This window comes from Bison bison, unplaced genomic scaffold, assembly GCF_000754665.1.
Source record: "Bison bison bison isolate TAMUID 2011002044 unplaced genomic scaffold, Bison_UMD1.0 scf7180017864322, whole genome shotgun sequence".
Classification (NCBI taxonomy): domain Eukaryota; kingdom Metazoa; phylum Chordata; class Mammalia; order Artiodactyla; family Bovidae; genus Bison; species Bison bison.
In genome coordinates this window covers 6,863,239-6,876,280 of record NW_011494894.1, presented here as the reverse complement: position 1 = coordinate 6,876,280, position 13,042 = coordinate 6,863,239, and the positions used below count along the sequence as shown (strand labels likewise).

General features: G+C 36.9%; 1 protein-coding gene across 1 annotated transcript in view; it reads left to right on the top strand.

The window, feature by feature from the left end:
• TSEN15 (TSEN15 tRNA splicing endonuclease subunit) overlaps positions 1-12,344 on the top strand; it is a 29,802-nt gene extending 17,458 nt beyond the window's left edge. The window contains exons 4-5 of the mRNA XM_010853092.1: positions 10,401-10,542; positions 11,077-12,344. Of these exons, the coding sequence (XP_010851394.1) occupies positions 10,401-10,542; positions 11,077-11,097 (163 nt within the window). The 3' untranslated portion in view covers positions 11,098-12,344. The remainder of the gene's footprint in view (positions 1-10,400; positions 10,543-11,076) is intronic.
• Positions 12,345-13,042: the final 698 nt, after the last annotated feature.

Below are 13,042 nucleotides of genomic sequence, written 5' to 3'. Positions count from 1 at the left end.
TTCTCAAGAGGCAGGTCAGGTGGTCTGGTATTCCCATCTCTTTCAGAATTTTCCACAGTTTATTGTGCTCCACACAGTCAAAGGCTTTGGCATAGTCAATAAAGCAGAAATAGATGTTTTTCTAGAACTCTCTTGCTTTTTCAAAGATCCAGCGGATGTTGGCAATTTGATCTCTGGTTCCTCTGCCTTTTCTAAAACCAGCTTGAACATCAGGAAGTTCACGGTTCACATATTGCTGAAGTAGAATAGATGCATGTTAAAAAAAAAACCAAAAAACTCTTTATTTGCCTTCTTTCATGAATGGCAACACTATGCATTCTGAAGCTCAGGCCAGAAACCTTGCAGATAGTTATCGCTTTGTATCTGTCTGTACTTTATCTTTTAGAACAATTTTAAATTTACAGAAAACTTGAATGGATAGTACAGAGGTTTCCCACTGAAGTTTCAGTCCAGCACAGTGTTTATTAGTTATTATTGTCTTGCTTTAGTATGGTACATTTGTTATAATTAATGAACCAATATTGGTAAAGGCTATGGTTTTTCCTGTGGTCATGTATGGATGTGAGAGTTGGACTGTTAAGAAGGCTGAGCGCTGAAGAATTGATACTTTTGAATTGTGGTGTTGGAGAAGACTCATGAGAGTCCCTTGGACTGCAAGGAGATCCAACCAGTCCATTCTGAAGGAGATCAGCCCTAGGATTTCTTTGGAAGGAATGATGCTAAAGCTGAAACTCCAGTACTTTGGCCACCTCATGCGAAGAGTTGACTCATTGGAAAAGACTCTGATGCTGGGAGGGATTGGGGGCAGGGGGAGAAGGGGACGACAGAGGATGAGATGGCTGGATGGCATCACTGACTCCATGGACATGAGTCTGAGTGAACTCTGGGAGTTGGTGATGGACAGGGAGGCCTGGCGTGCTGCGATTCATGGGGTCGCAAAGAGTCGGACACGACTGAGTGACTGATCTGATCTGATCTGATCTGAAGGTCCATAGTTTTACAATAAGGTTCACTCTTTTTATTGTACAGGTCTGCTGGTTTTAACACATGCATAATGTCACATATCCACCGTTATATACAATAGTTTTATTGCCCTAAAAATCCTGTGTGCTGCATATAGTCATCCCTTTGCCCCCACTCTGAACTGCTGGATGCCACTGAACTTTTAACTCTCTCTGTAGATTTGCCTTTTTCAGAATGGTGCATAGTTGAGAGTTTTGATTAGGATTGTGCTTAATTTATAGATCACAATGGAAGAATTGGCATCTTAATAATATTGAATCTTCCTATCCAAGGATATGGACTATTTCTCCATTTATTTAGATCTCCTGTGATTTCTTTCATCAGGGTTTTATAGTTTTCCTTAAACAGATCCTGTGTATATTTTTCTTAGTTTACACCTAAAGTATTTAACTTTTTGGGTACTAACGTAAATGGCATTGTGTTTTTCATTTGAAATTCCACTTGTTCATTGCTGGTATATAGGAAAGCAACTGACTTTCATATATTAACCTTGCTATATAATCTCTGATTAGTTTTAATCCACCCAATTCTCAGACCTCCAAATTAATTTGTTAACAAATTCTGTCACTTCTCCCTTAGAAGTTTATCTAAAATTTGACCATCTCTCACCTCTTTTGCTATACCATATCACGCTGGTACAAGCTACTAATGTCTCACCCTCGGTACTGTTGCAACCTACGAAGTGGCCCTCTTTTATTACCACATTTATTGCTACCCAGTGTATTATGTATTATTTACTTTCTTCTTCCTCCCACTTCCTTGATGGAAACAGGAACATTGTTCTGTTCATTGCTATTAATACTTCCCCTGTGCCTAACCTAGTACCTGATATCTGGTGTTAAATAGGTATTTGTTGGATGAGTGAGGGAGATGACTCAATTTCTGCAAAAGAAAGTTGCTGAATAATATCTTTTCTATAGAACTAGAGTGTCTACAAAATTCATCTGTTGGCAAGATTTTCCCACACTTTACACGGTATCTGAAACTGTCTACATCTGAGGAGAGAACAGTCACGGATCTGGAGAGTCCCTTTGCTGATGCTATGAATAGGCTCCTTACCTTTTAGTTAAATTGTTTTTCATCCATATCTTCACCGCTCAACACGCCCTTCTTTTGCCTAAGTGCCTTGGAAGAAGGACTTATAGTAATGGTGGAGTAAAGGGTTAATAGAACTAACAGTTCCTCCTTTAGAACATTTTTAAAGATGTTCTTGGTTATAAGATTTAATTCTGAAGTGCTACATATTTTTTGAAGGATACTCCATTATCATTTCCCTGTAAAAAATGTTTCTTCTCTCCAAAAGTATATACTCTTTATTACAAATTCATTAAGTGATCATTATTTTATATGAGGCCTGAAGTCTGGTAACTCGTGAAGTGGCTTCTGGCGTTTCTCTGCCTGCATATCAGGATGTGTGTCCTCATTCGACCTCTGCTGGAAATCTGCTGGTGAAACCACCCATTCTGGCAGCTTCTTTCAACTAGCATAGCATTTTTTTTTCCCTCTTACCCTCAAGGAAAAAACAAAAAACAAACTTGCAATTTATTTTAGCAGAATGACTTCCCACTGGGGCAAATAGCCACACAGGCACTTAATTGTTGAGTAAACCCCCCTGAGACTGTAGCTGCCTTGATTTTTTATGAGGAAGGCATTGGCATGGTCCCTTAGCGGGTGGTCTGTTATTCTTGAAACTTTGAGGATTGAGCCTGTGGATGAGTAAGGCCCCGTGGGCACCAATTTAATCTTGCATTGTGTTTCAGAGTTGCATTATGGTGTGTCCTTTCAATATATCATAATGAGGCAGATCAGGGAGTTAATGTCTTTTATCAATGTAACTAAAGCATGTATCAATTTGGCCACATTGAAGAGGACTGAAGAACTTATTGCCTTCTGTGGGGTGAAATTAATAATTTTAACCCATGATGCATTAAGATTGAAGTTAAAATTAATGTTGTCTTCAACTTTTTTGCCCTTTGTGCAAATCTCCAGAGATTACTTTGTCTCTATTGTAGGGTTCTTAACCAAAAAAAACCATATATATATATATATATATATATATATGCTAAGATTTATCAAAAGAATTTAAATAGCTTGGAGAAATGGCAGTAGCCAAATAATGTTCTCTGTGTGTTTGCCTCAGATACATTCTCAAGTTAACTTTGTTAAACTTCAGAATCACTGTTTTCAGTATGCTGAGCTCCTCTCTAAACAGTTATAAGAAAGAAAAACCTGTTACAAACATCAAATTCTGTTACTGTTGATCAACAACTATGATTCTGATTTGTCTCTTTCTTAGGTGGGATTTTTCCCTTAAAATGTAATGAACTCAAAAACCTGAAGATCTTATTGTTAATACATAGATTATGTTTTACATATGTGAATTTCTATCAGATATGAACTATAAAGAGTTTTATTATCTAAATTATTATTTTAGATCTGTCTGATGTAACATCTCTACAATATCTTTCCAAAGAACTGAGCTTTTAAAAAATATGCATATAAGGAGTCTTTGTTCTGTGGTTTCTAAATTAAGATTTCAAACTATGAGCTTGTTAGAGGTTAAATGAGACTATAGTATTTTAGTGATGCTTCATTATCCTCAGCATCTTTACAATCATGTATGATTTTTAAAATAGAACTTTGAAACCTGTTGTTGGTGTCATATTGAGAAAGCACAGTCTATTGACTCAAAGGCAAAGTAAACATCTTTAGGAGTTTATTAGTACCCCATAAAGGGAACAAAAACACAGATCTCAAATAGACAAAGATGATGGCATTACCTTAAACATGAGTTAAAAATTGCCATTGACTAGAAGAGATCCTGAACAAGAATCTTTGTGAGACTTCCCAAGAGTGCTTTGAGTATCAGAGGCAGAGAAATGATTTAATTCTGTTATTACTGAGAAAATTCATTGGTAATTCCCCCCCGCCCCCCACTTCCATGGAAGATAGACAGAGCTGTGAGATGGGAACTTCCATTTCATTTTTGACAGTGATTTCCCTCAACTCTGAAGACAATACCCCCTTTACAACTCTGAGCTAATTTTCAAATGTGAGGGTTTCCCACATGGGTGTTTTGAGTAAGTCTGAAAATGTTTTGCTATTTATATCAAAGAACTCTGGAAACAAATATGAATGAGATGGAAATTTCTATCCTAAATTTCAGTATTTGAGCTAGAATTCCCACGCAGTTTACATTAGGGGAAAAAATCACATGCATGCACACACACATACACATACACCTTTTTGATTTAAATCATGTTATATTGGGAGAAAAAGAAAATAGGTAAAAGTTGTCTTAAGTTGTTTTTTTTTTCCCCTTCCATCTGTGTCCCATCTTCGTCATACCCTGCTTAGGGATATTTAAAGAAACTTATTTGTAAGTTATGTATATTGCTGTGGCTTCAGAGTATTACTCTCCATCAGTGCTGTGTAATAACACTACTGATTAGTATTTATGGTTGTTTCATTTAAATATCTCTTTATAAAGTAAACCTCTGATATGAGCAGTAAGCTAGCTAATTGTCATACCATTCAACATAGGTGGAGATTGTTTTTTAAGAGGAAGGTAGTGATTATCATATTACGTCCCAGTTTTCAAAGAAGGAAATCTGGTATAGATAGTTGATAAAAATACTGTATTCAGTGACTACCAGTCAATTTGTAAAGCCTTTTCATGTATGCCACCCCATTGGTTATTACAGTAATCCCATTTGTAGACATCGAGGTATACTATCTTCAGATGATAGCACTATTTGTTAAAAAGGCTTTCTTCATTGAATTGCCTTTGTACCTTTGTCACAAATCAACAGATCAGACTTATAGCGTATTAAGAAGTAATACAGATTATAATATTAACACAAAGGATGGGGCTGTAAAGAAGCAAGGAAATGACATCAGAGAGCAACTTGAAGAAATATTAATACCAGAAATATTAAATATGTAGGTTAATATATTTTGTTTCCTTTTTCCTCATAACTTTTTAAAAGATATAAGATTGTATAAAGTAATAATATAACATTGTACTGAGTTTATAGTATATAGGCATAATATGGAGAAGGCAATGGCACCCCACTCCAGTACTTTTGCCTGGAAAATCCCATGGATGGAGGAGCCTGGTAGGCTGCAGTCCATGGGGTCGCTAAGAGTCGGACACAACTGAGCGACTTCACTTTCACTTTTCACTTTCATGCATTGGAGAAGGAAATGGCAACCCACTCCTGTGTTTTTGCCTGGAGAATCCCAGGGATGGGGGAGCCTGGTAGGCTGCCATCTATGGGGTTGCACAGAGTCGGACACGACTGAAGCGACTTAGCAGCAGCAGCAGGCATAATATATATGACAATAATAACACAAAGGAGGCAGAAAGGAATGAAATTATATTGGAGTTTCTATATTTGTTTTAGAATTGGATTAGAATTAATCTGAGTAAATTGTGATAAATTAAGGTGCATATAGTGTGATCTCTAGAACCACCACCAAGAAACTCAAAAAAATACAGCTGACCCTTGAACAATGCAGGGGTTAGGGATGCCAATCCTCTGCATAGTTGGAAATCTGAGTATAACTTTATAGTTGACCCTCTGTGTCTGCAGTTCTGTATCCACAGATTCAATAAACCAGGGATCATAGTACTATAGTATTGAATACATATTTATTGAAAAAAAAATCCACAGATAAGTAGACCTGCACCGTTCAAATCTGTATTGTTCAGGGGTCAACTGTATAGTTAAAAAAAAAAAAAAAACAACAACCCACAAAGTAATCAAAGTAGTACTCTAGAAAATATCAATACAAAAGAAGGAGGTAAAGGAGGAACAGAGGGACAAAAAAAGACATGTGATATACAGAAAGTGAGAGTGAAAATCACTCAGTCGTGTCCAACTCTTTGTGACCGCGTGGACTATACAGTCCGTGGAATTCTCCAGGCCAGAGTACTGGAGTGGCTAGCTGTTCCTTTCTCCAGGGGATCTTCCCAACCCAGGGATTGAACCCAGGTCTTCCTCACTGCAGGTGGATTCTTTACCAGCTGAGCCACCCAAAACAAATAGCAAAATAGCATATGTAAATCCAACAATATTAGTTTTATTTTAAATGTGAATGGATTAAACTTTCCAATCAAAGGACATAAATTATAAGACTGAATATAAAAACAAGATCCATCTACATACTCTCTGTAAGAGAGACATTTTACATTCAGAGACAACAATTTTGGGAAAGTCTGAACTATTTCAATGGCACCCCACTCCAGTACTCTTGCCTGGAAAATCCCATGGATGGAGGAGCCTGGTAGGCTGCAGTCCATGGGGTCGCTAAGAGTCAGACACGACTGAGCGACTTCACTTTCACTTTTCACTTTCATGCATTGGAGAAGGAAATCGCAGCCCACTCCAGTGTTCTTGCCTGGAGAATCTCAGGGATGGGGGAGCCTGGTGGGCTGCCGTCTATGGGGTCGCACAGAGTCGGACACGACTGAAGAGACTTAGCAGCAGCAGCAGCTGTAGTCTAAATGTGTCCCCTGTGTTTCATATGGTGAAATCCTTAGCCCAGAAGATGATGGTATTAGGAGGTGAGATCTTTGGAGGTGCTTAAGCAATCAATGATGGTAGAACCCTCCTAAATGGAATTAGTGCCTTTAAAGAAGACCTCACAGAGATCTCTTATCCCTTTCACCATGTGAAGATGCAGTAAGAGGCTTCTGGCTGTGAACCAGGAAGAGGACCTCCACCTGAAAGAGACGATGCTGGTGCCTTGATCTTGGACTTTTCAACTTTCAGAACCCTGAGAAATAAACTTCTGTTGTGTATAAGCTGTGGTATTTTGTTATAGCAGCCTGAACAGAGTAAGATACACACTATTCTCTCCTCATTTTCTTTCTGTAATTTACACATATGTTAGACTGATACTGCACTAAAGGCCTCTGATGTTTTATTTAAAGAAAAAAAAAATGTTCTCCTTGTATTATACTTCAATTAAGTTTTTTGTGACCTGTTTTTAGGTTCATTAAATTCTTTCTTCTGTTGTGTCTAATCTGTCATTGAGCCTAGTCAATAATTGAGAAAATGTGTTTTTAGATTCTAGAATGTTCATTTTCTTTAGAATTTTCATTCTTTTGCTTAAATTTTTCATCTTACACTCATTTTGTCTGTGTTTTTAATCAATACCATAATATTTATTGTAGTTATTTTAGAATCTTAAATCCAGCATCTAAGTTTTTCAACAGCCTTAGTTTTCTGATGGTCTTCTTGTATTGATTTTTTACTGTTGATTATTAGATATATTTTCCACCTTCTTCACATAGCTTTGAGTTTTTCATGGGATGCTGGCCATTGTGTATGAAGAAGAGACTGAGGTTGACAGACTGATGTAGATGCTACCTACCTGCCCCCCACCACTCCGCCCCCCAAAGAGCTCATCCTTTCCTCTCTTTGGCAGGTAGAGGCAGGGTCTTATTTATTCATTCAGATCAGAAGTCAAGAGGAATCATGGCTGGGTTGCAGCTTTATAGTGTTCTGTTCTGGTTTCAAATGTCTTGAGAATGGAATCAGGCCTCTCTCTTCAGCAAGGCCTAGTGATTAGGGCTTGCCTGTCATTTTCTAGCCCCTTCCCCAGCTTTTCATGCTGCTGCTTAAACACAGCAGAAGTCCCATGAGTAAGAATTGGTGAACTGGAGGGACTAATGTCCCTCAAGATTCCAATCCACCACACCAGTTCAAGTGTGGCTTTTAGATGTTGTGCTGTTTTCTCCTTGTCCCAGTGAAGTCACTTTCATATGACTGGCTCACTCCTCCAGCCACAGTGACCAGACTTAGCAGTTGCCCTTGAGGGGTAGAAGTGGCTGTGTCTTGGTCTCTAGTTTACCCAGGAAGGGCTCATTTCTCATTGGAATTTAGCTCCTTTATACCCCTTTGTGTTTACCTCTCTTTTGTGGCATTAAAGAAAAATGGTAAGTTTTTAAGCAAATGAGGTCTTTTCTCTTTATTATCATAGGAATGGTGGTCTTTTGAGATCTTCTATATCCTAATTAGAAGTGAAATCTCCTGCTCTGACTTTTGAATATGTAATATTGAAAAAAAGGAACACTGCCTTGGTGATCATATCTTACAATTTTTATTCTTAACTTTTTCCATAGTGTAGAGTAGGGGTCAACAAACCTTTGCTTAAAGGATCAGGTAGTAAGTATGTTTGTCTTCGTGGGCACAGTGGCAAAATCAAGGCTATTACGTAGGTACTTATATGACCATTCAGAATGTACCATTTGAAGATATAAAGATCATTCTTAGCTCATGGGCTATAGAAAAACAGGTGTCCAGAGTTTGCCAGGCCCTGGTGTAGAGACAAATGATAAAGCAATTTGAATGTTATGATGACACGTAAGAGACGTGGGTTTGAACCCTGGGTTGGAAAGATCCCCTGGAGGAGGGCATGGCAACCCACTCCAGTATTCTTGCCTGGAGGATCTCATGGACAGAGGTGCTTAACAGGCTATAGTCCATAGGGTCGCAGAGTCGGACACAACTGAAGCAACTTAGCATGCGTGCCCGTTAAACAAAAAGCAAGCAAATGTCAGATATTTTGAAGAAATTACTACAGATACTTGGAAGCATTCTACTACATACTATTAACAATTTTTTTTCTTAGAACGCTCTGACACTCAAAATTGGTACAAGCCAGTGGAAACAGACACTTAGGTGTGTAAATAGGAGGTAGTGATTACAGTAATGAAAGTTTGCACAAGGTGTCTCTAGGATTGGGGAAAGAAGATAATGCTTTGCTGACTCTTGAAAAGGAATTAAGATTTTTTTTCAGGCAAAAATTTTATTTATCCAATAATACCAGTATTACCATGCTGTTGAATTAACTCTCTCAAGGTCATCTTAGAAATGGTTTGACTATGAGGTTTGACAAACTTAGAAACTCATTCTCTCCTTATGTGATTATATACTTGTGAATATTAAATGATAGGTAGTAGGTAAGCAGCCTTTTGTATCTGTTTTAAGAAACCAGTTATCACTCTGTAACATATTATGCAGTGACTAAATGGTAGTTTAGCAAGAACAATTCAGTTTCAGCTTTCCCAGAGGTTTATTGCTGTTTTAAATCACTTTTAAAATCTTGTCTTCTCCACAGGTTTTTAAAAAAGTATTATAATTACTGTAAGAAGACTATTTCAAAGCAGAGACTTCTTTTTAGATGCTTTATATATTAAAGAGCTAGTAGGATGGGTGAAGAGTCACCACAAGAATTTTTACTTAGAGTTGGCAGTAGAATTTAAGGGGACAAATTAGACTTTTGCTAAAGAGAGTATAGTGTTATTTATGTATTCAGTTGTAGCATGTTAATATGCTAGTAAATCTTTTTCCAATTCCAGAAAATTGGTTAGCTTAATGAAAAACACAACTGATCATTTTTTATTTGCCCTTTTAAGAAGTCTCCCCTGGAGTTTACATTTTCCTCAATTACTGAACACAGGTTTTGTTAGGTAGGTAATAAGGATTTTTAGTTCATGGTAAGCAAAAGCTAACAGTGCTTTGAAGATCTTGATATTGGATTTAGTAGACTATTTTCCACAGCAAGCAAACCAAAATCCTTCATAACATTGATACTTGACATATAATTTTATAAAAAAATTTTTTCTCTCTGTATTTTTCTTTTTGCTTTTATTAAGTATCAGAATACATGAAAGCCACAGAAATATCTGTATTCATATCCAATAATTCTGATACTTGGAAAGACCCAGCAGAATTATTTAAAAAGAAACTACTACCTGCAGAAAGATGCTTATCACAGTTTATCTTTATTAGCACCATCTTCCTCACACACACAGAAAAGACCTGAAAGAACATTACAGCAATAGGGGAATGATTGGCTACATTGTGAATCAATAGAATATTATATAACCTTATAAAGATTGTAATTTTGAGCACCATGTAGAAATATGGGGAAATATGTATTATAATCTATTTAAAAAAAAAAAACAAAACCCTGAATACCAGTTGTTTTGCTGTAAGATACCAAGTTGGAAACTTGGAAGATGAGTAATGAAAATTTTTGGCCAGTTTAGAAGCACTAAATGCTGTTAGTGTCCCTTTCTGAAGGTTCCCTAGATACAGTTTTGATTCTCTTAGGTTTAATGATCGGGAGAGATAAGTGAATACAAAAGAGGAGAACTGAAAATCAGTAGATAATGCTTATTTGTGGGATTTTCTGTATAAAAAGGTAACTTAAATGTTTATATTTGAGCCTTCAGACATTTCCTGAGTCAACGTTATGGATATAGTGTTATTGTGTACCTTGTCTCCAAGATTTTACAGTATTTGACCTTCTTATTAACTGAGTGACTGTGAATCCTAAATGTGATATGACTCTGTTTCCAGGATAAGGGAAATCTTGAAGGCATCGCGAAAATTGCAAGGTGATCCCGACTTGCCCACGTCATTTACTTTGGCCATAGTGGAGTCCGACTCTACCATAGTCTACTACAAACTCACTGATGGATTTATGCTGCCGGATCCTCAGGTCAGTTTGGAGGCGACTATCAGTAAAACAGTGAAAAAAGAAGAAAATTATGACATGATTTTAAGTGTGAATCAATGCATTCACAGAACCATTGCTTCTTTTGCAATATGAAAATTCAAGGGAAAAAGGACTTGATGTCTCATACCTCAGAAAACTAGCTATGTTCTGTTCAAAGTAACATGTTCTTAGTTGTTTTCACAAAAAATTATTTAACTTTCTCACTCTACAGAAAATTTTATAGTTTCCAAGAGTCCTTCGTGAAGTCATGACGCATTTAATTATTTGATGAGTAACTGGGGTGGAATATAAAGGCTTGTAATAGTTTTGACCAAAAGAACATTTAAGGAAATGTTAAATTGGTTGGCATTTTGACAGGAATGATTTAATACATAAATGTGTTTTATATGTTTCTTTACATACATTGTTAGCATAATTGAGATAATCACAATAAATATCTTTCAAGTTTTGCTTTAAGTTACATTATCTTTTGGGGAAAAGGTCCATCCTGATCTTTTTCCTTTTTTTATGTTGCAGAATATTTCCCTTAGAAGATGACACCTATACTTCCTGATGCTTACTTTGTTCACACAAGACTGGATTAAGAACCATCAGCCTGGTTCATCTTGTATCTCAGAGATAGTCAGGGCTGACTTAGCTGGTCCCATCCCAGAAGTTTTCTTTCTTGAAGAATAAAACTTTCCCGTATAGAAGAATTTATTTTGTTAAAAAAATAGATAGTTGCTCTAGAACTTTCTCACCTGGAGACAGTTTGATTATAGTCATATGCAAGTTTATGCCTATGGCATGTTCAGAAGGATAGGACATTCTTGAGACCACCATTTTTTTCCCTTACTCAACTCTCTCTGTGCCTTTTGGTCACTACAGCTAGTCTGCAGAAATGGAGAATTTACTTTAGCCTGCTTTTTCATCCCCAGTAGAAAGTGTCCTTTTGATTGGTTTTCATGGTACAATTAATGTTAGTTCCTTCTTTGGTTAACTTTAAATCAAAATTAAAAATATGCTCATCCAGAGTATAAAATTGCATATCTAGATTAATAGGGACCAGAGAAGTGTTACCTACAAGAGCACTGGGCCTTTTTTTTTTTTTCCCATTCTTACTACTGCCATCATATTGTATCAGAGCTAGACTGTTGTAGGAGAGATATTAATAGTAGCGGACAGTGTGAACCTTAAAAACATCTTCAGTAGACCTAGTTTTTCTACTTCTTCTTAATTAATTGTTGCAAAGAACGGTATTTTAAAAGTTAAGGCAAGAGTCAGAAAAATTTTTCTGGAAAGTGCCAGAAAGGAACTATTTTAGGTTTTTCAGGCCATATAGATTTTCTCACAACTTCTCAACTATCCTGTTTGTAGAATAAAAATAACTGTAGATAGTATGTAAATGAATGGATATGCCTGTATTCCAATAAAACTTTATTTACAAATGTCTGGACATAGTTTGCCAACACCTGGTCTGGGGAAATAGTCAATAAACATACAAAGGTAATGAATGGTGTGTTATGTACCCATTAAAAATTAGAAATGAGTATACTGTAAAACATGAGAAAATGCTTAGTAAAAAGAAAAAAGCAAGATACAAAAGTGTATGAATGGGTATGATTATGGCTGTAAATAACACACCAAGTATATAATAAAAAAGAGGACAAAATAAATTCCTAACTGTGGTTATAATAGGAGGGCAGGGCAGTAAATGGATGGCTTTGTCTTTCTTTAAGATTTTAGTTTTTCTTTGTTGGTATTACTTTTATAATAAAAATGCTTTAAAGTAAAAAAATGTATCCTGAGATCTATATTTGTTATTTATTTTTATATACTAATGTTACCACAAACTTAGCAGCTTAAAAATACAACACATTTAATATCTCAGAATTGGGTCCTTTGTAAGGCTGCCGTCACGGCCATAGTCTCATCTGAGGCTGTATTGGGGAAAGGTCTCCTTCCTCACTCATGTGGTTGGTAGCAGCTTTTTATTTCCTGTGGGCCATGTATTGAGGACCTCAGTTTAGTGTGCTGTCGGCAAGAGGCCACCCTGTTTGTTGCATGAGCCTTGCCAGCATAACTGGTTGTTTGCTCAAAGCCAGTGACAAGGAGAGTCGGCAGGGTGGACCTTGCAGTCTTACATAACGTAGTCATGTGTGTCCTGTCACCTTTGCCATTTTCTATGGGTTAGAAGCAAACCAGGGCTTATTACACTAGAAAACAGCAGGAACAAGAATGGAAACATGGCCAAAAGAAGGAAAATTGTTTAAAGCATCTTTCTTGAGCCATAGTTCCTGACTCCTTCCTTTGGTGTTATTTGAATTTGACTTTTCTTTTTGATGGAAGGTCTTGGTAACTCCTTCAGGCTCCTCTGCTTCCCCAGAAGGCCTGAAGATCCACCAATTCAGAACAAAGTGTGTTTCTGTGACCCCAGGTGGAAATTTGCAGACTTATCGGTTCTTAGGGTCTCTGCCATTTGACTCCTTCTGAGGCTTTTCAT